Source organism: Budorcas taxicolor, chromosome 15 (assembly GCF_023091745.1).
Source record: "Budorcas taxicolor isolate Tak-1 chromosome 15, Takin1.1, whole genome shotgun sequence".
In the NCBI taxonomy this organism is placed as follows: Eukaryota; Metazoa; Chordata; class Mammalia; order Artiodactyla; family Bovidae; genus Budorcas; species Budorcas taxicolor.
Window position 1 is genome coordinate 80,172,159 of NC_068924.1, and position 26,697 is coordinate 80,198,855.

Consider the following 26,697-nt stretch of genomic DNA (forward strand, 5'->3'; position numbering starts at 1 on the left):
CCCTTTCTTTCACACTGAGGCAGTTTCCTGTTGCTATATGTCTTGCCTCTCATCACACCATCTCCTCATCATATAACGTGTCACAGAACAATATGGGGTTTTGTTTTGTCTTTTTTGTTGTTGCTGTTCTTGGTTTGATTTGGCTTTTTGTCCACTGAATTCTTGAATCTCAGTTTCTCCTCTGTTAAACATGTAACTGGGGCAAACTGCTCAAATTCCCAAAACTGTGTCATTTATAAAATGGGAATAATAGTGACTCTTGGTGGATTGTGGTATCCTTAGCTCCTTTTCCTTTTGTCCTTCAAACTCTAAAATTCTTTGTTTTAATGAGTAACGTTGATTGAGTTGGATTGGGAGACTGATCCTGGGGAAGAAGTTTACTGGAGACTCTGGGGGTGGCCTTCTGGGCAAGGGGGCCAGCAGGGACAAAGCTCAGAGGCAGCCTCACATCTGGCGCTTTCAGAAGCCCGACAAAGAGCGTGCTTGGTATTTCTCGCTGACTTCATATTTAGGACTCAGTGAAGAGGGAGGTAAGGGAAGAGGGATGAAGAGATTTGGAAAGTACTAGTGATGGAAGAAAGGGCAGATATAATTCAATGGAGAGCAAGGAGCGGAGGGAACACAGATCTTCCAAAACAAAAGAGATCATATGGTGTTTTGGCAGAAAACGATTATTTCAGAAAGTTTCTTAATCCCCATTTTAATTACAGAAACTACTTTTATTTCTCCAGATCCTATCCTGGATCTTGATCATATGAATGCACTGTTTCATGTGGTTGCAGCTTTAGCAAAGCAAGTTTTGTGCTTTCTGGAAAGATTAATAGGTAATCCTGATGTCAATCTAATCTTTTAGTCAGAACGTATCCATTTTAGACTATTTTCCACGTTGACTGTTGATGGCCAAAACAACCAAGTCTAACTTTTGTCTGTCCTGAGAAGGGTCCCATTCTCTGCAACCCCATGGGCTGAAGCCCGCCAGGCTCCTCTATCCACGGAATTCTCCAAGCAAGAAGACTGGAGTGGGTTGCCATTCCCCCCTGCAGCGGATCTTCCCCACCCAGGGACTGAACCCGGTTGTCCTGCTTTGCAGGCGGATTCTTTCCCGTCTGAGCCACCATGGAAGCCCTCGCGCCTCATTATTTGCGTCACAGAAACTCTGCAAAATAAATCCATTTAACACATGCCTCCTTTATTTCAGTAAGGTAGTCTACAGTTGGGGGTGAAAGTCGCCCAGCCGTGTCTAACTCTGTGAGACCCGGTGGACTATACGGTCCATGGAACTCTCCAGGCCAGAAAACTGGAGTGGGCAGCCTTTCCCTCCACCAGGGGATCTTTCCAACCCAGAGACTGAACCCAGGGCTCCCACGCTGCAGGTGGATTTTTTACCGTCTGAGCCACCAGGGAAGCCCAAGGTAGTCTAAGCAGGCCAGAAAACCCACATTTGCCCTCTACACCGACAGGGCTAATCCATCATCTCTCCAATCTCTGCACGCCTTTGCAGGGGGTCTCAGCAGAGAGGCTGGTAAGTGCTGAGTCGCTCAGTCGTACCCGACTGTGTGGCCCTATGGACCGTAGGCCGCAGGCTCGTCTGTCCCCGGGATCCTCCAGGCAGGAACACCGGGGCGGGCGGCCGGGCAGGGGTTGAGCCGTGGCCGGGCCGGCAGGCGCGCACTCGGCCAGCAGGGGGCGGGGGGCTCCGGGCCGCGGCTGGGCCCGGGGGCGTGGCCCCGCGTCCTTGACGGACAGCGCAGGATGCCGGCGAAGATGCGGGACTACGGCCCCCGCGGCGATAGCGTGCAGACCGTGAGTGTGCCAGGCGCCGCGGGTCCCGGAGCTCGCGGTGCGGACAGCGATCACACTGCACTTTAAAACAAGAAAGAAAGAAAGAAAAAATTCCCTTTTGAGAAGGGAGCCTGCCAAGTTGAGGATGCTGACAGCGGCGGTCCCGGGGCCGTGTCCTGGTGGGGGGCGGGGGTGTCGCTCCTTCGCGTCTCGGGACCGCGGAGCCCCTCGCAGGCGCGGGTTTGCCCGGGCGCGGGGCTCGGGAGGGGCGGCTCCTTCCCGAGGCGGCGGCGCGAAGCCGCAGGGAGGGGGAGCTCTCGGCCCGCGCGGCGGGCGGGCGGGGGGGCGGCGGGGGCCGCGGGGCGGGGAGGAGGGCCCGGCCAGCCGCCCCGAGCGCCGGCGCCCGCCCGATCCCGCCGGCGCCCGGTGCAAGGGCTGGAGCCCCGGCCGCGCGCCCGTGTGCGTGAGGCCCCGCGACCCCGCGGGGCGCGCGATCGGAGCCCGGCGGCCGGGATCTCGGGGCCCCAGCGGACGCGCGGCGGCGGCGCGGCCCGCGGCCCGGGGCTGAGGCGGCCGGGGGCGCGGGGTGCGCGGCCGGGGCCCGCGGGCGGCCGGGCGCGCCATGCTCCTGGCCTCGGCCGTGGTGGTCTGGGAATGGCTGAACGAGCACGGGCGCTGGCGGCCCTACAGCCCCGCCGTGAGCCACCACATCGAGGCGGCGGTGCGCGCCGGCCCGCGCGCGGGCGGCAGCGTGGTGCTGGGCCAGGTGGACCGCCGGCTCGCGCCCTACATCATCGACCTGCACTCCATGAACCAGTTTCGCCAGGACACGGGTGAGCCGGCCGTCCCCGCCCCGCGCGCACCCTCCCCCGCCGGGGTCCCCTCCGGACCTCCGGGTCCCCCACAGGCTACCGAGCAGGGGGCGCCCCCGCCCCGCGATCCTCTCATACCTGCTGCAATAAACGTCCGTGCAGATCTGGTTAGGCCGGCCGACTTTTACCCTCGCCCCTAAGAAAGCCCTTCACGTCCCCCTCTCTTTAAACGCTCGGTACCCCAAGTCCGCTCTTGTAGGAACCGAGGGGCCGTGCCAGCATCCCTGCCAGTGGGCAAGACTACCTGCCCGCCTTCGCCAGCATCACGTGGGCTGAGCCTTCGTTGCCTCGGGCACCCTGGGGCCTGCCACCTGCTCCCTCGGTTGCCCACCTCGCCGCCTCGGCCCTTCCTGGGGGCATGCGGTCTCCCCAGCCGCGTCCTGGGGGTGGGCACCGGGCGCGCGGGAGGGTGGAGATTCGCGGGAGGCCGGCGCTGTAGTCGAGCCTGCGAAGGGACAGGCCTCCCCGGAGAGACCGATGGACTTGGGGGCTGTCAGGGCCGGACACGCCCTGGCGGCCGCTGGGCGGTGAGCGCCTCTGCTCGGGCGCTCCGAGGGAGGAAGCAACAGGCCCGCGCAGATGGACAGGGGACGGGGAGGGCCGCCGCTCCGGAATGCCAGCGGGGAAGCCGAGAGTGTTTGTCCCTGGGGGCGGAGGCGGCCGGGGCTGCGCATTCCTGCAAGGAAACTGCCCCCAGCTTCCTCGCACAAAGGCCCCGACAGGGGACACATTGAGCTCCCATCTACTGGTGAGAAGTAAGTCGCGGCTGTGGCCACTACCAACCCGGCTTCCCAGCCCCAGTGAGGATGGCGATCAGGGTGCCCGGTCCTTGGCGTGAGGGTGGGGAAGCTGGGTACACCTGCCTCTCTGCGAGGCCCCCGGCCGGGCTCAGCTGGTCTGGGACGCATTTATCCCTGAAGAGCCTCTTCAGGGAGGCGGTGTTTCTGGGGGGAGTTTCTGGAATTCTGGCTGGGCTTTCCCCACGAGGGTGAGAGCTTGGTTCAGTTCAGCCGCTCAGTCATGTCCCACTCTTTGCCACCCCATGGACTTCAGCTCCCCAGGCCTCCCTGACTGAGGAGCCCCCCGGAAAGGCAGGTGTGGGGGAGGAGGGGCCAGAGAGGGGCCGGGAGAGTCCCAGAGGGCTGGACAACAGCTGCCCGAGCAGGGCATGTCCGCCCGCCTTGGAAAGCCCCCACGGCCTGAGCGCTAATTAGGATGGTCATGGGAAAGGGGTGTCTTTCCACCCCCCTGTCTTCATCTGTAGCCACGACTCCCAACAAGCTCCCTGCCAAGGATTTTGCAGACATTCGCCTATTGAGGGAAGCCTTCTGGGGAAAGGATTCCAGAAGTGTTAGCATCTGGGGGGGCTTCAGCCTTGGTGAGACAGGGGGGAAGGTGGAGCTGAGAGAGACTGGGGGAGGAGGGGCTAAAGAGGGAAGTGGGGAGACTGGGGCAGAGGACAGTGGGGAGACTGGGGCAGAGGATCGTGCGGCCTGGGGAGATGGGGAGAAGTTAACTGTGGACTTAGGGTAGCGGTTGGAAAGGTCTATCCCTGTCGGTGGGTCCAGAGCGAGGCTGACAGTCAAGACACCTAGCAACAGGGAACTCCAGTCCTGCTCAGAATTCATGGACAGGTGTTAGCTGTTCAGTTGTCATTGTTGAGCCACTAAGTCGTGTCTGACTCTTTTGCAACCCATGGACTGTAGTCCGCCAGGCTCCTCTGTCCATGGGATTTTCCAGGCAAGAATATTGGAGTGGGTTGCCTTGGCTCCTCCAGGGGATCTTCCCGACCCAGGGATCAAACTTGTGTCTCCTGGATGGGCCGGCTGGTTCCTTACCGCTGAGCCACCAGGGAGGCCTATGAGCTGTCCTATTTCAGATTAAATCTCAGCTCAGGTGGAGGGACACCTTAGCGACATAGAGGTCCCAGGCCTGGTCCCACGTTTGGAAAGGAGGAAAGCTTACTCAGTGTTCACGGATGTCTGTAGTGGGCCTGGTACGGGTCCTTGGTACAGAAGTGAAGTCTGGAGGAGACCCGGTGGAAGGACACACCCTCCTCCCCAGGTCTGACCACTCTTCCTGAGAACCAGCTGACCACTGCCTGGGGGTGGGCAGGGACCTGGGGGCTGGGGCGCCCCACAGGTTAGGCCTGAGCTGGCCCTGGAGCCTTGGTCTAACTGCCTCGGGGGACTTGTCCGGTTGTTCTCTTCCTTTTAGAGACTTTTGCTTTCACCCACTCATGCTAAGGGTCGGCTGGCCAACCCATCCTCTGCAACAGACCATCCTCCGCGCCAGACCCGGTGCAGAAGGCCCTGGGCTGGATTCCCGGGAGTGCTGGGTCTGTCAGGGAGCTGGCCAAAGCAGAACAGCATCTCGGGGTGTCTGCAGCCCCCCGCCTCTGTCTTCTCTGCCAACAGACACACAGTTCTTCTCCATATAGCTCATGCATGAAGCTGTGACAAGGTAGGGACTGGAACCCACTGGCTCCCGGGCAACCTCGGCCAAGCCCTAGCGATGTCTAATTAAAGCACCCACCATCCCCAAGCCACAGTTTGAAGCTGGGAACCAGAAACATCTCCATAAACAAAGGGGAGCTGGAAGCCCCTTGCCCAGAGGCGATTCCTCTCTTTCTTTCTTTCTTTCTTTTTTTTTTTTTTCTGTTGTTGTTGCCTCCACTCTGTGGGGACGTTTCCTGACATGGGAGCTTTGTTTTTTTCAGAAGTTGCCTGCCTTGCTGCCAAGTAAGTCCTCAGCGTCTCCAGTCCCTCAGCTCCAGCCTCATCCAGTCTGTCTCCAGGGAGATGGCTGGGGGGTCGCAAACACCTCGCCCGCCTCTGTTTGCCCTGGACCCCTCTCCTCCCAGACTCTGAGCTTACTTGCATTCAGTGTCATTTTTCCTCGAGGTGAAGGGAGAAGGAGGAAACAGACAGGGAGGTGGAGGTGAAGGAGTCTTGCCTGCTTCCCAAAGCCTTGGCTGGGTCCTCTCTGCCCCTGACCATTCGCCTTGACCAGGCTGACCTTCACCTCCTGTATCTTCCAGCATCACTGTCCCCTGTTCCCCTGTAAGTTTCAGCGGACCCGATCATTACCATTGAGTCCCTTGACTGCTTAAGCGTCATTCTCACCTGTAGAATGAAGGGCAGCCTTAAGGTTCCTTCTGGCTCCCTGCCTCCCATCATGCAGGTCAGTGGGCGGATGAGTCTGGAGCCTGCGCCACTGAAGATGCTGAGAGAAGTAACAGGGTGTGAGGGAGGATCCCTTCCAGCTCAGTTTTCCAGGCGACATCCGTCTCTTTTATGTCTTTAACACAGTGAGAAAGGTCAGATGGAGCGTGAGTCAAGGGAGCTGAATTTTAGGCCCACTCCCCCGCAATATTCCCCGCCGTGTGTGAGCACAGGAGTGCTGGGGGCGAGCGTCATGACCACAGGGTGCTGCGGTGTGGAGCCGGCAGCAGGCACCCGGTGTGCAGTACCTGGTTCCATCCTCCATGGTCGTCTTATGAAGGACCCGCTGTTCTGGTTTCATAGTAAAGGAAGCAATTTGGAAAAGTTGAAGTTGCCCAGAGTTTTACAGCAAGTGCACGACAGAGCTGAGGTTCCCAGTCAAGTGCGCGTGCCCTGCCTCCTCTGGGGAACACTTGCAGACCACTTGCTTCACGCAGGCCCCGTCCCAGGCCCAGGGGACGTTGCAACAGCAAACCGTCCAAGTCTTCGCCCTCGTGGAACGTTCGAGTGCGGATGAAGGCCGCTGGTCAAAGAAGCCTGGGACGTCCTGAGCACAGAACCACAGAGACAGGGAAAAAATGCCCTGGGATCCTAGGGTCATTCCTGGAAGGCGTTGTCTCTCATTTCCCAGGAGCCAACAACTTGGGTGGTGTTTTGGGGTGTCAGCATCTGAGTTGCCAGGGAAACCTTTCATTTTCTCTCTTTCTTCCTGCTTAGTCTGTGTAATCCTTTATCCCTGTCTTTCGGTCACTGCACCTTGGGACCCAGTGGATTTTCTCCGATCATCTTGTTCAGGGTCTATAGACAGGTACAGGACTACAGACAGGTCCAGGACCTGCCCGTTCCTGATGGAACAGTCTCTGAAAATCTTCAGAGAATGCAACCCCACCATCCCTCTTGTCCCCCACCTTTGGTGCCGAGGTCCACCTCCTGTTTTTAACTTGCCCTCCACGGCTGAACTGAACGCAGCATCTTTCCCTCCAAAAGCCAGCTCTTCCTTGTGACACCTCTCTGCTTGGTGAATGGCGTCTCCATCTTATGGCCTGCCCATAATCGAAGCCTCAGGAGTCTTTGACCCGTTTCAGCTTTGTGTTTGGATGTCTCATCTATACGGACATGTGGGGTTTGAAAGTTGAGCAATCACGATGAACACGGCAGGGGCTCACGTGTAGGTTTCTGGGCCCGGCCCCTGGCCAGGCTGACCCTCGGTGACTCATCTGTTCCTGCAGGAGACTCAGAAGCCGATGACCCTGGATGACTTAGAAAGCATTCAGCTACTCAGGCTCATGCCCTGCCCGGCGCCCCTCTGTAGGGTCTGTGGTCTGCCACCTGCTTTTCATTTCTGCTCCCAGCACCCTCTCCCACCTCCATCCCTTCACCACCTCCCACGCCCCCGCCCCCGCCCCCCACCCCAGTACTCAATAAACAGAGCAGCTCTGGTGTCTCTGTGCTTCCCCAGGGGCTCAGCGGTAAAGAACCCCCTTACCCATGCAGGAGACACAGGAGATGCAGGTTCGATCCCTGGGTCTGGAAGATCCCCTGGAGGAGGGTATGGCAACCCACTCCAATATTCTTGCCTGGAGAACCTCACAGACAGAGGAGCCTGGTGGGCTACGGTCCGTGGGGTGGCAAAGAGTCAGACTCGACTGAAGCGAGTTAGCGTGGACACACCGGGGCCATCACTTCTCTGTGTCACGAGCCTCAGTGGTTCCTCGAGACCTGTAAATAAAAGCCCTCACGGCCCAGCGTTTCCCACCATCTGTGCCCTGCCTCTCACACGCCCTTCCAGGTTTAGCTTGCTCTCTGCCCATATTTTCCCCTAGACCTGCCAGACAGGCGAGCCTTTTATTCAGGCATTCCCTGGGACCCACACCCCTTCCCCGACTGCAGCAGCTTGCTTCTGCTGAGCTGCCCTGCTTCAGCCTTGTCACCTCCTGAGATTCCCCCTCTCCCCCGGGCCCTGGACTCTTTGTCATGCTCTCCACCTCTTGAAACGTTCTCCAAGTGCTTATTACCTCATGTGTTCCATGGATAAGTACAGAGCTCCTAGGACATGCCCGGCATGGGGGCCGCAGCTGTGAGCAAACTCCTGGATACCCACTCTGTGAGACCGGGAGTCCCATGGATTAGAGTGATGTTCATCAGATGAGTCACACAAAGAAATGTGTGACTACACCTCCAGATTGGTGTTAAAAATAATAATAAGAGGAGCAGGAATTTGAGCCAGTTGGATGGCCCAGAGAGGTTTCCTTGAGAAAATGAACTGAGATCTGAAGGATGGGCACCTAAGAGGGTGCCAGAGGCCGGTGAGGCGGAAGTGTGGGCACAGAGTATCAGGGTGTGCGGAGGCCACAGAGGGGCGGCTGGAGCGGCTCTCGGTCTTGACTTCGAGGAAGTCGTGCCTGGGACCGGAGCTCCCAGGGCGTGTGGTTTCCTGTTAACACTGCCCTGTTGGCAGCCTTCTCCGGGCAGCCTGTGTCTCGTAACTTCCTTGCCTGGTTTTAGACTCCAGGTGCTCGAGGAGCACCTGAATCGGCCTTGCTCACAGCCGCTGATACACACTCAGCAACATCTGTGATCAGATGCCAGCGTCCCCAGAGGTGTGTCTTCCACGCACCGCTGCGCGTCTCTGGCGTCCGCGCTGCATTAGGCGCTGGAGGGCAGGGAGCTCTGCGGAAGCATCTCCGCCTCCGCGCGAGGCGGCGTGTGAAAAAGGCTGGGATGCTGGTACCCAGCAGACGGAAGGCGCCGTGCTCCGCAGGCTCCCTGAGGGTGGTGCCCGGACCGGGAGGGCACGTCCAGAAATGGGTGACAAATGGCACAGGAGCCTAACGGTAAGGAACATTTCAGCAGATGAAAACGGCAAAGAAGGGCGTCCCCAGAGGCCAGCCCTGGTGACTAGGAGGCGTGGGGGAGGCACTGGCGAGGGAGCAAACAGGTGGGGAAACGAGGCTGGACCAAGCGGCTGATGCGGCCGGAAGCTCCGCCGTTGGATCCGAAGGCCGCGACTTTGTCCCCCAGCGAGCTGGCTCCTTAGGGGGGAACCGGGGGAAGGACGGGGGCCTCCTGGGTGCCCCTTCTCCCTCCTCTCCCGCGCCCCCCGCGTCCCCCAGCAGAGCTCCCGGGCCTGAATAAGGGGCTTGTTCTGTCTCTCCCTCCAGCCTCTGCATATTGATGTTCTGGGTCATTAAGGGGCTTGGAGGCGGGGCGGGAGGGCGGGTGACGACCTGGCAAAGGCCTCAACAGTCATTGTTCCTTTTCTTCCCCCTTTGAATGGCATTCTGTCCCCGGTCTTGGTATCTCCTTCTGGCTTGGAGGAGGGGATGGGTCAGGGGCCAGCGGAGGGGAGCCTTTTCCCACCACTCTGATGGAGACTAAGCTGACAGATGCAGAGATTCCAGCATCCTAGGAGCTCTCCCAGTCTCCCCCTCCTGCCCCGAGCCAGGCGTCCTCCGCCTTCAGCTTAATACCCATGAAACGAGCCTGGGTTGGGCATGGGTCTGCATTCAGGGTTCCGGGAGGTAGAGGAGAAAGAGGCAACAGTTACAGGCTTAGTTTTCCCCACCAGCCCTGAAGGTTCATCTCTGCTCTAACTGATCCCCTGCGATAACCTGGATCTCTCCCCTGCCCTTGCCACCCCCTACCCACCCACCCTGAGACGATCCAGATTGAGACTATCCTATCTTTTGTTTTATAATTACAGGACCTCTTTTTATTATTATTCAGGAAGCAGGCAGAGTTATCTAAGATTGAAGAACATGATCTTTGCTCACACACATCTGGATTCCAATTCTTGACGTGTATTTCTACACTTTGTCTCATTGGGACACCAATAAATGAGACCACCCTTGTGGCTCAGATGGTAAAAATCCTCCTGCAATGCAGGAACCCGGGTTCAATCCCTGGGGTGGGAAGATCCCCTGGAGAAGCCAACGGCAACCCACTCCAGTATTCTTGCCAGGAGAATTCCATGTACAGAGGAGCCTAGTGGGCTACAGTCCATGCGGTCGCAAAGTGTCAGACAGGACTGAGCGAGCAGCACTTTCACTTTCATGCCACCTTTGGCTTCCCTGGTGGGTCAGCAGGTAAAGAATCCGCCTGCCAGTGCGGGAGATGTAAGAGATGCAGTTTCAGTCCTTGGGTTGGGAAGATCTCCTGGAGAAGGAAATGGCAACCCATTCCAGTATTCTTGCCTGGAAAATCCCATGGACAAAGGAGCCTGGTGGGCTACAGTCCATGAGGTTGCAAAGAGTCAGACACAACTTTTGACTAAACAGCAACTAAACAGCCACAACCCTATCTTTAGGAAGGTTGAGCTTCTTGAATAAAAGATGTTAGATAAATAGAAAGTTGTTCTTAGGATCGCTATTACTGTTGTTGATATAAGATTTAATGCTGGGAAATATGAGAGAGTTCTCCCACCCTGATCTTTTATTTTTTTACCACACCCATAGAAGTCCAGAATGCCAGCTCCATCACCACCTGGGCGAGCTTCCTGGGTGGGGACAGAGTCTTCCTGCGTTCTCTAGGGTTCCCTGACCTGTGTTCTTTTCCTCTTAGCCCTCAGGGGCTTAGGCCTTTAGAGAGTCACGGAAGAAGAGAGATTATTTAAGAGCACCTACTATGTGTCAAAGGTGATATGCCTTAGTGCAAAGGTCAGGGCGCTTGAGAAACCCAGGACTTGGCACAAATACATGCATGCTGAGTGAGAGAGCAGCATTTAATTACGGCAAAAACTTTCCAAAGGAGCTGTTATCGTATTTCTCCTGGGGAGAAAAGGAGGTTGTGGGCTGTTATATTAAGCAAACGAATGTGGCTGCAATCTAACTTAGGGTCTTCGGACTCCAAACCAGCCAGTGCTCTTTGGGGTACCCTGCAGCGTCATCCACATCCTTCCCTTGCAGTTCATCAGCTTCCCACCCTGCCCCCCACCCCAGCCCGCAGCCCTGAACCCTCCCGGTTCACCGCAGACTTTAAAACGGCAGGAAGGACCCTCCTTCAAAGCCGAGGCAGCCAAGGGCCGGCCCCGCGGTAGACTCGCTTACCGCGAGCCTCCTAAGGTAGCACCCGTGGGTTCCAGCCCTGGGTGCCGCTGACCGCCTCCTCCGTCCCTCTCCGGCAGGGACCCTCCGGCCCGTCCGGCGCAACTACTACGACGCCGCCTCTGCGCCCGGGCAGGGCGTGGTGTGGGAGTGGGAGAACGACCGCGGCTCCTGGACGCCCTACGACATGGACGTGGGCATCACCATCCAGCACGCCTTCGAGAAGCAGCGGCCCTGGATCGACCTGAGCCCCATCGGCTTCGGCTACGTCATTGACTTCGGCACCATGGGCCAGATCAACCGGCAGACGCAGCGCCAGCGCCGCGTGCGCCGCCGCGTGGACCTGGTCTACCCGCTGGTCACGGGCGCCGCGGGCCGCGCCGCGTCCTGGCCGGCCGCCCCCGGGGCCGCCGCCGCCGCGGGGCCGCGCGCGCCGCCCTGCTCCTGCCCGCAGTGCGTCCTGGTGAGGAGCGTCAAGGCCGCGGCGCCGCCGGCCCCAGCCGCCCGCAGGAGCGCCGCCCCGCCCGCGGCCGTCAAGGGGCCGCCGCCCCAGGGCCCCGGGGCCACGCCGCCGGACAGCGCGGGCGCGGGACAGGGCCCCGGGAAGCCGGCCCCGTCGTCGCAGGCGATCCGGAGACAAGCCTCCAGCGCGGCGGCAGGGGCGGGCCCCGCGGGCTGCCCCGCCAGCCCCCCGGGGGCCAACGGCAAGGCCGGCCATGTGGCCCTGGCGACCTTGAATCGGACCAGCCTGCAGCGACTGGCCCTCGCCCAGTCCCGGGTGCTGATCGCCTCTGGGTAAGTGCTTCTGCGGCGACACCCTTGAGCGCTTCCGGAGCCCCGGGCCTCAGACCTGAGGATCGCCTGAGTCAGAGAGGACCCAGGGGCTGCTCTGGCTTAAGCTCCTCCTCGGCTTCTCCAGACCCTCTGGTTGCAGGGAGAAGGCCCAGTGGTGTGGTGGTGTGGTGCGGAGGGGAGCCTTTTGGTCTTTGGGGTCCCGACAGGTCTGAATTCTGAAGGAGACGTTGCCTCTTACTAGGAGCAAGAAATGGCAACCCAGTCGTGCTCTTGCCTAGAGGATCCCTTGGACGGAGGAGCCTGCTGGGCTGCCGTCTATGAGGTCGCACAGAGTGGGACACGACGGAAATGACTTAGCATGCCTGCATGGTTTGGAGAAGGAAATGGCAACCCACTCCAGCATTCTTGCCTGGAGAATCCCAGGGACAGGGGAGCCGGGTGGGCTGCCGTCCGTGGGGTCACACAGAGTCGGACACGACTGAAGCGACCTAGCAGCAGCAGCAGCAGCAGCCCTGTGCTAGTCCTGACTTGCTCATCGGTAAACCGGGCCGTGGTGTCAGGGTTGCAGTGAGGACTGTACCTGCCAAGGAGGAGCAGACACCACTCGTGGGCTCCCCCACCTCCTAGTTTGCGGCCCTTATCGCTCTTCTTAATCCTTGCAAGTCTGCAAAGCACATGTTTTTGGTCCCATTTTACCTTGGAAGACCCGAGAGGCCCACTCGCTCCACGGTACATATCTGGTTATCAGCAGAGATGATAACCTAAAGTTTGAGTCCCAGACTCCTTCCGACTGTGCCAAGCTGCCTCCCTGGCAGTCGCACACCGCACGCGCAAGTGTCCCGTGAGAGTTACTCCCTCGCCTCCAGGGACTCCAGACTGGAATAACAGCCCACGTTTAGTAAGTGCTTACCGTGGGGTTTCCCTGGTGGCTCAGATGGTGAAGAATCCGCCTGCCCTGCAGGAGCCTCAGGTTTGATCCCTGGGTTGGGAAGACCCTCTGGAGGAGGGCGTGGCAACCCACTCCGGTATTCTTGCCTGGAGAAGCCCATGGACAGAGGAGCCTGGTGGGCTACAGTTCATGGGGTCTCGAACAGTCGGGCACGACTGAGCGACTTCACTTTCACACACTTCCTCTTACATATGCCAGACACTTCTGGGCACGGTGTCAGTCATTCCTTGTGACAACTTGTTGTCCGTTCTGTTATTCCTGTGTTCCATCAACCTTCTTAGTCTTCCTGATCATAAAGTCAGAGAGACCCAGGTCCACGTGGTACCCACCGCCTTTGGCTGCTGGCCACGGATTTCATGTGAGATTGGGCCTCTCGTACCTGCCAGTCTTGCCTTTCTCTGTAGGAGCCTGACTCGGCGGACGGCCCTAGCCGCAGATATTCAGGAAGGCTTAGAGTTAGGGTGGACACCAGCCTGCGAAGATCGGGCTGCCAGGAGGAGGATCTCTGCACCGCGGGGCTCGGCCCTGGGCAGAGAGAAGACAAGGGGACGCTGAGGACTGGGAGGTGGCCCAGCGTACCCCTGCCTCTGCCGCTGGGCGAGCTCTAGACTCTGGGGTAGCAGGCTTGCCCTGCCCCCCACCCCGAGTCAACGTGTAACCCTCAGTGAGGAGAGGGCACTCCTTAACAGCTGCCCAGATCCACTCGCCAGCAGGGACCCACTCCAAGTGTCAGACACAGGGAGCGCTGCACACTCCACGTGTTTCAGAGTCAGGGCTGGGGCCCAGGTCTTCGTCCCCTCGTCCGATCAGTGCTCTCTTGGCTAAAGCCCAGCTCCTCACTGTATTCAAAGGCAAGTTATACACGGTCAGATGCCGGTCAGGTGCCATGGCTTTTCCTATGACCTCCTCTGGACCTGCAGGAATGTCTGGCAGAGGGACGGGACCTGGCGCGATGCTGCTGGTCCTGTCTCCACGCTGGCGTAAGGCAGCCTCCTGGGGCCCCTTGCAGGAGTTCCTGGTGCATGCCACCGTGGGAGAGGGACGCTCCTGTGGAGGTAAGAGAAGCTCACCCTCTAGAAGCTTCAGCACCTGTGCTGGGACCCAGGTTTCTGGCTGTGCAACTCGGGGCACGCTGTTTACCATCCGTCTTCAGTTTATCCATCTGTAAAATGGGGTAGGAATGGTTCCTTGCTTATAGGATTTGCCATGGGGATTATAGGAGGTTTTCAGGTTTTTCACCATAATGCTGGGCACGTGATAAGAATTTGGTCACAGGCTGCTATTATTATTACTATGAACTGTCTGAGCGAGGCAGACAGTTGCTGCCTGTGGTTGCTGAAGTCAGATCTAAGCTGACTCCACCGCTTCATTTCTGGTGCCCTAGGCAAAAGCCGAGTGACCTCCTTGCCATGAGAGGGTAAGGAAGCCCAGATCGCCTTACATCTCAGCTTCTATCTCTCTGCTTTAGCGTCTGCAGGGCTGATGGAATCTGAGCGACCCAGGAGGGCGGAGTTCCAGGCAGTTCAATTTGGAAAGGGCTATAGAAAGTGGCTGGTTTTCTCCGCCGTCTCCCCAACAGCGTTGGCCCCTCCGCAGCGCTCTCCGTCTCCCAGCCCTCGCCTCTCAGCCTCTCCCCACCCCCTCACCCCCGCGGCCACTTAATGAGCATGTCGATTCCCTTTGTCTGCCTCTGCCATCGACCTGCTGTCTTCCAGCGGCCCCGGCCCCTCCCCTCTCCGCCCATGACCTCTCCCAGCAACTTCCCCCCGGAAAAGAGGAAGACCGGCAGGGTGGGAGAGGTGCCCTGGAGAGAAGGGTCTGGGGGGAACAAAAGACCCTGTGAATTATTCAGAGACACAAGCGGTGGTTTCTAAAGAGGGGGGAGCTGTGCCCCCGAGGGCGGGAGTCGCCCCTCTTTTCCAGATACAGGCGGCTCCATCTCCAGCGAGACCTCGGTCGCTGGAGAGACAAGAACGCGGTTCTGCTGAGCACCCCTGGGCTGGCTCAGAACCCCCGAAGAAACATTGCCTCTCCCCGCGGCGTCTGCAGAGGGGCTGTCCCCTCAACAACCCCTCCTTCCCCGCCACCCTGCCACTCCTCTCTCCGTTTTGTATTCTCGAGACTGAAGTTAAAACATGCACCCGGAGCACGCAGGCCGCAGGCAGCTTTGGCTGAGCCACGCTCCCTGGAGGAGGTGGATGGATGCTCGCAGCCCTTTGTCTGGCCTGCTGATTTCTAGACAAAGGGCTCAAGCGCCTATAACCCGGGGGCCCCAACGGGGTGTGACTGGTGTGGACCCTGGAGGCTGCTCTCCTGGGTTTTCCAGGAACACTGCTGGAGGGTGATCAGGTGTTTCCAGCTCCACAGTCTGCCCAGCACTCAGCTTGATGCTTACCCTTGACCCCCTCAAGAATCTGAGAAAACTGGGATATTAAGCGAGGAGGGGAAAAGGCTTCCCTGGTGGCTCGGCTGGTAAAGGGTCTGCCTGCCATGCAGGTGACCTGCGTTCGATCCCTGGGTCGGGAAGATCCCGTGGAGGAGGAAATGGCAACCTACTCCAGAATTCTTGCCTGGAGAATGCGGGGCCTGGTGGACTGCAGCCCCTGGGGTCACAGAGTCCAATGCGACTGAGTGAGTAAACCACCATCAGGCAGGAAAAGGCTCTCTCTGGATCCCGCTTCCTCTTACCCTTGGCAGGCAAGAATGTAAACCATCACCCAGATTCGCATAGGGCTGGGCTGTTTACGGAAGATGTGACCCAGATCCGCATTCCTCCCGGGGACTGAGATTTGGGGCGCCCTGTGTACTGCCTTGGTAGCGCAGACGTGGCTGAGGCTGGCAGAGAGACTGTGGGGTTCTCAGAAAGGCCCCGCGGGGTCGGCCTAGAAGCCAGGCCTCCCGACCCCCTGGCAGGCCCTTCCCCTGGATGCTTCTGCATTTCACAATCACGTACCCCCTCCCCAGCCCTGCTCCCAGCGTCCAGTACCGCCAACAAGCCCTTCCACCTCTCCTGCCATCCAGCAGTGGTGGGGACGCCCACCCGTCTGCCAGCATTCGAAGGCACACCCTCCCTGTCTCTCCAGACCCTCCCCCCAGCCCCCAGTTCTCAGGCCACCCTGGGCATGCCCTCTGGGGAGGTTGGACTATTTCCTCCTTCACCAGACCAGGTAAACCTGCTGGTCCAGTTTGTGGGAACAAAGGTGGCTTTTGTCCTGCAGATTGCAGCTGCTTATCAGCCTGAGTGGGGGCCTCAGAGGTGGTGAAAGGGGTAGGTAGGTGCAGGGCTGGGCCATGCCTGCCGTCCCCAGTGGGCATCCAGGGAACAGGCACTCCCGCACCTCCTGGAGAGGCTGGAGGGGAACCAGACCCGGTGCGGAACCCAGCAGGGAGACTGCCCCCAAGGTGGGGTCGTCAGATTCTGGGGTGGAGAATCATCAGGAAGTCTCTCCTGGCAGCCTTTCAGTCGTGAAAGGCTCAGTCGTGTCCGACTCTTTGTGACCCCACGAATCACAGCACTCCAGGCCTCCCTGTCCATCACCAACTCCTGGAGTTCACCCAAACCCATGTCCGTTGAGTTGGTGATGCCATCCAACCATCTCATCCTCCATCATCCCCTTCTCCTCCTGCCCCCAATCCCTCCCAGCATCAGGGTCTTTTCCAATGAATCAGCTCTTCGCATCAGGTGGCCAGAGTATTGGAGTTTCAGCTTCAGCATCAGTCCTTCCACTGAACACCCAGGACTGATCTCCTTTAGGATGGACTGGTTGGATCTCCTTGCAGTCCAAGGGACTCTCAAGAGTCTTCTCCAACAGCACAGTTCAAAAGCATCAATTCTTTGGCTCTCAGCTTTCTTTATAGTCCAACTCTCACATCCATACATGACCACTGGAAAAACCATAGCCTTGACTAGATGGACCTTTGTTGGCCAAGTAATGTCTGTGCTTTTTAATATGCAGCCTCCTACCTAAGACTTTCGCAGTTTTACAGATAAGGAAATGGAGGCTCAATAAAGTTGACGGACATTGTTACTGGTGGGCGTCCCAGGTGGCGCTGGTGTTAAAGAACCTGCCTGCCAATGCGGGAGACGTAACTGTCATGGGTCTCACCCCTGTGTAGGGAGGATCCCCTGGGGGAGGGCATGGCAACCCACTCCAGGATTCTTGCGTGGAGAGTCATGTGGATAGAGGAGCCTGGAGGGCTGCAGTGCATGGAGTCACAGAGAGCCTGACACGCCTGAGGTGACAGCATGTGTGTGTGATCCTGGTGGGGCTGGGTCTTGAACCTGGCTCTTCTGAATCCCACCTGCTGGACCACACCTGGCCGTGTGGGCAGGTTACAGAGTCCGGAATCAAGTTGGTTCCTCTTTCTCTTGGTGACTTTCTTCTTCACCTTTTTTTCCTTTAATGTTTGGTTATTTGGCTGCACTGGTGGTTGCAGCCCTCAGCATCTTCTCGCTGCAGCATGTGGAATATTCATCTGTAGCACGTGGGGTCTAGTTCCCGGACCAGGGATCGAACCCAGGCCTCCTTCACTGGGAGCTCGGGGTCTTAGCCACTGGACCACAAGGAAAGTCCCCTTTATGACTTTCTTTCATGTTGAATTCAGCTTGCTCCCCCAGCACCCCCCAATCAGCATTTGATTCATCTTGAGGCCGGTTTCTGAGGACAAGTGGCCTTCGGTGGAGGCCACTCCACTGTGGAGACACAGACGCTCCCGCGTCTGTTATTCTCACATCGTCTCACAAGCCTGGTGCACGGTCACCATCCCCCGGAGGAGACAGAGGCCCCAGACGACTCCGCATGGCGGAGGGCACGCCCATCCTCCCGGCGCGTGGGGTTCAGACGCACCAGCGCCCAGCCTGCAGGTGCCGCTCTGGCCTCACCTCTCGGCGGGGTGCTTATTCCCCAGGCTCGCAGCTTCACGCTTTCTGTCTGCAGCACGGGGGCGTGATAAGAACCGCACAGACCCAGGAGCATACGTCGTGAATGGCTGAGACCGTGGGCTCCAGAGCCAGATGAGCGGGCTTCAAACCCTTCGCTGTGTGGCCTCCCTGAAGCTGGCTTACCCTCTCTGCACCCCAGCGCCCCTGCCTGTGAAAACGGAGTTCATGACAAACACACCTCTCGGATAGGTCGTTGCAAGGGTTGAGTGGATGTGTCTATTCTGAGCATTCAGAATGGTGTCTGGGGTCAGGCGGGCTGGACTCGTTAGTGATTTCTGCACTGGATGAAAGGCTGTGTGGGCCACCACTGTGTCCCCAGCATCCGGCAGTGTCCAGCACCAAGGGGGGCTCTATAGGGATAGACAGCGAAGCGCATGAGTGAACAGCAAGCCAGCAAAATGCTCTTTCCCCGCCCCCCTGCTTTCGCAGCACCCCCTCTCGCCCCTCCCTCAAAGCAGAACTGCTGGCTTCTCCGGCGGTCTGTGACCCGGGCCATCAGGATCTCCAGCCCTCGTTCCCCTCTCCAAGCCCAGCTGCAGAGGCCTGGGTGGCCGGGGATGGCGCAAGACCGAGCCTCACGCGCCCCGTATTTTTGTCCTCAGCCCCGTGGGACGCCCTGACTTTCCCAGGCAGCGGGGCTGTCTTGTCTCCAGCCTGGCTCGAGTTGCTGGGGAGAAGGACAAGGAAGGAGACGCTGCTTGCCGTCTGTGTTTCTCTGGGTAAAGAGGTGGCAGCTGTTAGAGCAATGGTTTCCGCCTGTTGGGCTGGGGCTGGGCGCCCTCGGCCCACCTCTCAGCAGAAGCTCCTCAAAGTGCAGATGCTCGCGCCCTGCAGCTGGCGCTTCTGATTCAGGCAAGGGCCTCTCTCTTCCAGAAGCTTTTAAGGTGACTATACCCTGTGGGTCTGAACTCGCTTCTTTTTTTTTTATTTCATTGCTTCCACTGATATTCATGAAATGCCTCTAAGTGTCAGGCTCTGAATGAGACAGCAATGTTTGTCCTGATAGAGCGTAGATTTCGAGAGGGGAGATAAGTAACAATTTATTTTAAAAGACCTTAAGTGGGACATCCCTGGTGGCCCAGTGGTTAGGACTTCACTGCCGGGGTCCCAGGCTCAATCCCTGGTCGGGGAACTAAGATCCTGCAGGTCGACCAGTGTGGGCAAAAAGCAAAAAGGACCAAGGAAGAGAACTTGGCGTCTCAGGGTGGGGTGGAGGTGTGGGTAGCCGTGTTAAGTGAGATGGCCTCAGGGACATCGCCGAGTAGGGGACGTCGGAGCCCAGACTGAAGGATCTGTAGCAGGGAGCCAAGCGGGGGTCCGGTGGAAAAAGGCTTCAGGCAGAGGGAACCGCAAGTGCAAAGGCCCTGAGGCTGGGGTGTGCCCGGCCTGCAGCAGAACAGCGACATGACGAGAGGCAATGAGTGACTTGGGGCAGACCAGGGAGCTGGCGGGGGCTGCTCAGGCGGCTGTTCGGTGACTCTACAGGGTGGGACAGGCCTCGCTGGGAATCTGAGGGAGCCCTGGGCCATTCTGAGCTGTGAGGTTCTGAGCGGAGCTGTGCCATGCTCTGCTGGGGTTCGCAGGGCTCCGTTCTGGCTGCGCACCGACTGCGGCTTTAGTAGGAGCAAGTGGCTCCTGTAACAGGGGAGCCCCTCTGTGGGCAACGTTCTGGGGCACCCAGCACCGTGGCCCTTTTTCCCGCTTGTCGGAAGCATGACGTGTCTGCTCTGTGCTTCTGCAGGGTGCCCACTGTCCCCGTGAAGAACCTGAGTGGGTCCAGCCCCGTCAACCCCGCGCTGGCAGGTAAGGAAGCCCCGGCTGAAGGGAGAAAAGGGAGAGACTAGGAGGCCCTTTGGGATGGACGTGTAAGCACTAAGTGTAGTGAAAGTCGCTCAGTCGTGTCCGATGCTTTGCGACCCCGTGGACTGTACGGTCCGTGCTGGTCTATGATAAATGGACAAGTAGCAAGGACCTGCTGCAGAGCTCAGCGGACTCAGCTCAGTGTCGTGTCAGCCCGGGCGGGACGGCAGTTTGTGGTGGAATGGATGCCTGGAAATGTAGTTCTCCCGAGACTGTCACCACATTGCTCATCCGCTGAACCCCGATACAAAATGAAAAGCTTAAAAACAAACAAAAAGAAGTTAAAAACAAGAAGAGCAAAAGCAACAGGTGTCATGGACGTCTGTAAAAAGAGAGAGAATCCTGGTGGTGACTGACACAAACGAGGACCTCAGAGGGTGGACGGGAAGGGCAGGAACAGTTTGGGCAAAGTGATCGCAAAATGCAGAGCTCACTGTTGAGAAGAGGGGAAAGGAGGCTAAGAGGATCCTCAGCGGCTAAGAGGATCAGCGTGGAGAAGGGGCAAGCAGGTTACTGGGGAGGGAGAGGGTGGAGCGGGCTGGGGCTGACCCTCCGCCCTCCTCCCTGGCGCCCTTATCTTCCAGGAATCACTGGGATCCTCATGAGCGCGGCAGGGCTGCCCGTGTGTCTCACCCGGCCACCAAAGCTGGTCCTTCACCCACCCCCCGTCAGCAAGAGTGAAATAAAATCCATCCCCGGGGTTTCCAACACAAGCCGCAAGACCACCAAGAAGCAAGCCAAGAAAGGTATCAGCCTCCTTGTCAAAAGGAGTCCTGGGAGGGTGGGGGTGGGTCATAGACTTGGCTCCCAGCCCATCTCTGTCTCCACCACTGAGGGTCACGCCCGTGCCTTCTGTGCCTCGGTTTCTGCATCTGCTAAGTGGGCTAACTAATCACTACCCTGAGGATTACACTAAAGTGGATAGGTTTGGATCTGATGGAGACCCTTTGAGAAACAGAGAAATTCAGGGCAACAGTACCGGCACATAAAGATACAGCGTGTGACACAAAGAACACACAGTAGAGAGATGGAGCACTCCGCCATGGGAGCCTGAACGGCCTGGGTTCAGATCCCAACTTTGTCCCCTGCAAGTCACGAGACCCCAGCCTGCCTCAGTTTTCTCCCCTTTACAACAGACACAGCCGGTGCCCAGCAGGTGTGTCCTGGAAGGCAGTGGGGTCGCCACTTTCCATGTCCCTCGGGATGCTCCAGAAGCTCTGGCTGCTAGACTCTCCTTCAAGAGCTCATACCCCTCCTCACAGTCCCGCAGCTAAGAGGTCAATACCTGTGCCTACCTGGGCCCCAAGGACCCAGCCTGACCTCTGTGGCTGCTCTCTCTAGCTCTGGGGTGTGTGTGTGTGTGTGTGTGTGTGTGTTTAGTGGCTAAGTCATGTCCAACTCTTTGTGGCCCCGTGGACTGTAGCCCGCCAGGCTCCTCTGTCCAGGGGATTTCCCAGGCAGGCATCCTGGAGTGGGTTGCCATTTCCTCCTCCAGGGGATCTTCCCAACCCAGGCATTGAGCCTGCATCTCCTGCTTTGGCAGGCAAATTCTTAACCACTGACCATCTGGGAAACCTCTGGTCTCTAGTATCAATTTCTAAATGATTCGACCGTCAGCCCTAAGCCCTTCCCTTTCAAACTGGTGACGTTTCAGTAGGATCATATGCATGTTATAGCTTAGCTCAGCAAGCAAGAGGCTCTCGGTCGACAGAAGCTTGATTCTTGTTAGAGGAGCAGGGCAGAGGGAAGAGAGGGCCTGCGCCCTAGCTTTTGGACGTTGGAGGACCCACTTCATGAAACCCTCGTCCTACTTTTCCAGCCTGTCGACATTTCTCTGCTTAAATGAACTCGCTCGTCTTCCTGGCGGTCTCATAGGAAACGATGGGATTTTGCGCTTTCCCATTCTTCCTGTTATTATTAATAGCACTTACCCGACTCTTAGCGGGCCAAGTGCTGCAGGGCTGTAGGTCCATTTAATTGTACGTCGCGTTTAATTGTCCAAGCGCCCCTCTGAGCAGGTGCTATTGTTCTTGCCTGCTGTCTAGGTGAGAGACAGAAGCTCAGAGAAGTTCAGGGAGTGGCCAAGGAGGCTCCAACCCTTTATTCCTTCCTGCCCCTGGGCAAGGCTGTCTCATGCCAACTGCTGCTTTTAGTCCAGGCTGCCTCTTAGGGGCCTGGCTCCCCCTCCCCACAAATCCCAGAGTCACTGCCCCTGCCAGGACACATCATCCTCTCCCTACTGCTGGGCAGCGACCGCAGCGTCGACAGGAGGAAGGCCGTCAGAAAGCCGCGGTCGTCAAGTCCCGGTTTCCCGTAAAAACGATGGCGCTTCGACGACACACTACAGATCAAGACAGTCCTTTGCACATTGTGAAAGGAATGCCATAAACCGGCCCAATGTTTCAAAATGTGAAACTGTTTACAGAGAGCTTTCGTTACTTTTAGCTCAGTGCAGCCTTTGGGCAGGCTCTTTGACGTTGGGGAAGGGAAGCCCGCTCGGCCCGTGCTGGTGAAAAAGTGGGCTTGCTGCGATCAGGCAGGCCGGTGTCAGGGAAGTGATGGCAGGGGATGAGGCGAATGTTAACAACCCCCGCCTCAGACCAGCTGGCTCCCGCGTCCCCCCCGTGTCGCCTTTCCATCCTTAAGCCCAACTGCGCGATGGTTCCTCGTCTTTTCTGAAAGCTCTGAGCCTGCCTAACAACGCCCCCCTCTCTGGCATGTCCAGCTTGTCTTGGTGGCCCCCTGATCATCCTGTCCCCACAGGGAAAACCCCAGAAGAAGTGCTGAAGAAGTATCTGCAGAAAGTGCGACATCCACCAGACGAGGTGAGTCCAGGGCCGGTGGGGCGGGGTTCACCCTCCCTGCCCCCCAGTCATCTCCCCGGCCAGTTTTCTGCAGGAGGCGGCCGGCGCTGCTTTCTGGGTCCCGACCGACGCAGAGCTGGTCAGACTGGATGTCCTAGACCACAGCTGTGGCTTAACTTCTCACACCTGCCTGTTCAGCAAACTGCTGACTGATGCTCAACTGCCTTACTGTGAATTTAAGCAAAGTGGTGTGATAAGCTATGGGAACCGACTTAAAAATGGGCTTGATGGTGATCAGAGATTCTCAACCAGAGGTGATTTTACAGAACTGGAGCGAGGAGGAGACGCTGGTGGCATCCAGCAGGCCAAGGCCGAAGGTGCTGCTAAACCACCACCTTCCTCAGGAAGGCCTGGGACAGCACCTGCAGTGAAGAACTGTTCTTGTTCAGTTGCTGAGTCAGGCCTGACTCTCTGCGGCCACGTGGACTACAGCCTGCCAGGCTCCCCTGTCCGCCACTGTCTCCTGGAGTTTGCTTGGAGTCGTGTCCACTGAGTTGGCGATGCACCCATCTGGCGTCTCATTCTCTGCTGCCTCCTCCTTTGATCTCGACCACAGGCTCTGGAACACAGGGCTTCAGTAGTTGCCGTGTGCGGGCTTAGTTGCCCTGCGGCGTATGGGATCTTTCCGGACCAGGGGTCAAACCCGTGCCCCCTTCATCAGCAGGTGGATTGTGATCCACCGGACCAGCAGGGAAGTCCTCAGCAAAGAATTATCCAGCCCCAGATGTTGAGACACGCTGCAGCCTCTCCAGGGCACTTCAAATACAGTTCCTTTACAAACGCCCCACTTAAATAAGTAAATGGTCAGTGGGTCAAATCAGCAAGTGTTGGTTTCCTCCACAGACCACTGAGGGATCCCACGGAAGGACAGTCACAGCCCCCAAGGAGGGGCTATCATTTTTTGGCAGCCTAAATTAACATGTATCACCATCAGGTATTAGTTCAAGAGTTACTCTGCTGTGCCAAGGAAGCAGAATTCTGTCTAGATTCTCAGAAGCACATGTTCCCCAGTCTGTGGGCTTTCTGGAGGAGCAGTAGTAGCAGCCCGCTTGGCCGCTGAGATCACGCTGGAATCCCGTGGAGGCGCTGTGGGCCCCAGGCCGAGTGGGGCCTCAGCCTGAGTGGGGCTGACGGTCTCTCTCCTCTGCCCCTTTTCTGGAGGAGCAGCAGTAGCAGCCCGTGGAGGCGCTGTGCTCAGGCCGAGTGGGGCTGACTGTCTCTCCTCTGCCCCCTTTTCTGCCCCCAGGATTGCACCATCTGCATGGAGCGTCTCATGGCCCCGTCCGGCTACAAGGGCCCCCAGCCCACGGTCAAGCCGGACCTGGTGGGCAAGCTGTCCCGGTGCGGCCACGTCTACCACGTCTATTGCTTGGTGGCCATGTACAACAACGGCAACAAGGTGGGTGCCAGCTCAGGGCGTGCCACCGCCTCCCAGGCAGCACCCAAGCCTGGAGGCCTTATTGGAGTGGCACCCAGGGGCTTCGGGGGGTCTTAGAGGCACCCCCAGGCTTCCCTGGTGGCTCAACGGTGAAGAATCCACCTGCAATGCAGGAGACGCGGGTTTAATCCCTGGGTGGGGAAGATCCCCTGGAGGAGGGCATGGCAACCACTCTAGTATTCTTGCCTGGAGAGTCCCACGGACAGGGGAGTCTGCCGGGCTAAGGGCCTTAGGGTCGCAAAGAGTCAGACATGACTGAAGCGACTGAGCTTGCAAACAGGGGTACCCCAGAGGAGCAGGAGTGATGAGCTTGGTTGTTCTCAGCCTGATCAGTTTTCCCCAAAATTACTATGCTGGCAAAATCTGTCTGCACCTTCCTTTTGGGCTATGCTGCCTAGCTTCCCAGAGCTTCCCTGGTGGCTCAGCAGGAAGGAATCCGCCTGCCAATACAGGAGACTCAAGCTTTATCCCTGGGTCAGGAAGATTCCCTGGAGAAGGATAATGGCAGCCCACTCTAGTATTCTTGCTGAGATAATCCCATGGACAGAGGAGCCTGGTGGGCTACAGTCCACGGGGTCGCAAAAGAGTTGGACAGGACTGAATGGCTAAACAACAACAACAACCAACCCGACTCCTCCCAGTGTCTACACTGCATGGTGGTCTGAGGTGTAGACATCTGTCCCTGAGGTTTGGAAGGGAGTTTTCTGCAATGATGAGCCCGTGGTGAGTGTCCGTTTGTGTTGGCACAGGACTCCCCAGGCACCCTTCCTCCTCCCAGGCCTGGTGCTTTTCAGTTACATTCATGGTCTCTGGCACCTTTCATTGTCCTTTCAAAAGCACTAAAGTTTTTGTCAAAGGATGGCTGGAAGGCCCTTAAGGTCCGCTGTTGGAAGGGAGGGCTGTGTGATCCTGTCTTACCCACCAATGATAGTGGAGCAGCAGTCCCCTGTTAGAGCTGGTTTCCAGGAACCTGGGTGTGTCCTCAGATGATAAGCCTCTCCGTACCGCGCCTAAAATGAAAGCGAAGTCGCTTAGTCGTATCCAACTCTTTGCGACCCCATGGACTGTAGCCTACCAGGCTCCTCCATCCATGGGATTTTCCAGGCAAGACTACTGGAGTGGGTTGCCATTTCCTTCTCCAGGAGATCTTCCCAAACCAGGGATTGAACCCAGGTCTCCCGAATTGTAGACAGACACTTTACCATCTGAGCCACCGGCGCCTAAAGCCCTTGGCGTTTCTCATGTTCTGTCCCAGGCCTGGGTCACCTTGACCCCGTCTATGGGATTCCGAATTCTCATTTCTCCAGGCCCAGCTGGGACTGCAGTAGGGTCTTGGATTTTTGTGATATCCTCCTGCCATTTATTCATCCAAAAGTATGTCTGGCCTTCAGGGGCTGCCCTGTCCTTATCCTGCTGGGGGAAAATAGCAAAGGCGTCCTACCCAAGCACAAACCTTGGCTGAGGGGCCAATGAGTGTGGGCAGCAAGATTTTCAATCTCTCTGAGATTTCATTTCCTATCTGGAAAATGGAGATAGAACAATCCCTACTTCCTAACATGCTGAAAGTGTGAAGAAAAAGGGAAAGGGGCTCCCCGGTGGCTCAGACGGTAAGGAATCTGCCTGCAATGCAGGAAACCCGGGTTCAATCCCTGGGTCGGGAAGATTCCCTGGAGGAGGGAAAGGCTACACTCCAGTATCCTTGCCTGGAGAACCCTCTATGGACAAAGGAGCCTGGCAGGCTGCTGTCTGTAGGGTCACAAGGAGTCCAATGTGACTGAGTGACTAACACTTTCAACCCTTTTTATTCAAATTGACACCTCCTTTGTACTGTGACTATTTTTTTCCCTTCATCCTAATGTAGCCCTATGGTTGAAATTCCCAAAGTGCCAATGTTGGGATCTTTCTGTGTCTCAGAGAGCTCAGTTATTGATGGACGCTGTGTGTCTGGATCCCCTGATTCCCTGCTCAATTTCCTGACCCTACAATAAAAAGTTTCACTGGGACTCGGCCTTTGAAGAGGTTATTTTGGATTTAAAGGGGTTTCTTAGCACCTTTGTTCTCCTTTTGATAACTGCATATAAGAATAAATCTCATACCTTTGCGTTTATTTCCATGGTGCTTCAAAAAGGGTGCGGACACAATCTTTTATCCTCTTTTGCACTTACACTTTGAAGTATGCCTTTTTTATTTTCTTTAAAAGCAGTGAAAAGGGCCCAGAGAGAAACGGGGTGATTCATCCAAGGTCATGAAGCAAGTTGAGACCAGAGCAGAGAGTGGAACCCTGACCTTGGCTTCCCACCCTTTGATCACACGAACACAAGCTGAATGCAAGCTGTTTCTTTAAATGAGTGGAGTTGGGGTGGAAGCGTCCTTAAATAGCCCTGCAGCAGGTCCCAGTCTTCCCCGAGGAGACCCGGATGTCCTGGAGAGCTCTGGTCCCAGCTGCGTGATGGCACTTTGTACACACACCACTCCCTGCCCACTCATGGGCTCCTCTGCACCCCCTGTCTGTTTTCAAGCCTGGGAATAGGGTTTACTGTCCAGGCTCTCCCCCCAGACAGCACTTCACGAGGTCCTGCTGTGAAACCAGGACTCCTCACCTCACTGAATCCAGAGTCCCCTGCCATTGCCCCAACAGAACCCTCGAAGTGGAGGTGCTAGTCGCTTAGTCACCCGGGGAGCCCCTCAGAGCCCTGATAAGCAGGGTAAATCCTGGTCCCCTTCTTAAGGATGGTGCTGCTGCTGCTAAGTTGCTTCAGTCGTGTCCGACTCTGTGCAACCCCATAGGCAGCAGCCCACCAGGCTCCTCCGTCCCTGGGATTCTCCAGGCAAGAACACTGGAATGGGTTGCCATTTCCTCCTCCCTCTTAAGGATGAGGTCTTTCTTATATGTCCCTGAGCATGGAGCCCGGGGCTGGTATGGAGTGTT

At 57.5% G+C, this 26,697-nt stretch overlaps 1 protein-coding gene across 1 annotated transcript in view; it reads left to right on the top strand.

Moving 5' to 3' along the window:
- The first annotated feature begins 2,404 nt into the window (after positions 1 to 2,404).
- Positions 2,405 to 26,697, top strand: part of DTX4 (deltex E3 ubiquitin ligase 4) — a 37,742-nt gene continuing 13,449 nt past the window's right edge. Inside the window, exons 1-6 of the mRNA XM_052653059.1 lie at positions 2,405 to 2,615; positions 11,001 to 11,715; positions 19,348 to 19,409; positions 20,051 to 20,212; positions 22,230 to 22,291; positions 23,577 to 23,729. Of these exons, the coding sequence (XP_052509019.1) occupies positions 2,405 to 2,615; positions 11,001 to 11,715; positions 19,348 to 19,409; positions 20,051 to 20,212; positions 22,230 to 22,291; positions 23,577 to 23,729 (1,365 nt within the window). The remainder of the gene's footprint in view (positions 2,616 to 11,000; positions 11,716 to 19,347; positions 19,410 to 20,050; positions 20,213 to 22,229; positions 22,292 to 23,576; positions 23,730 to 26,697) is intronic.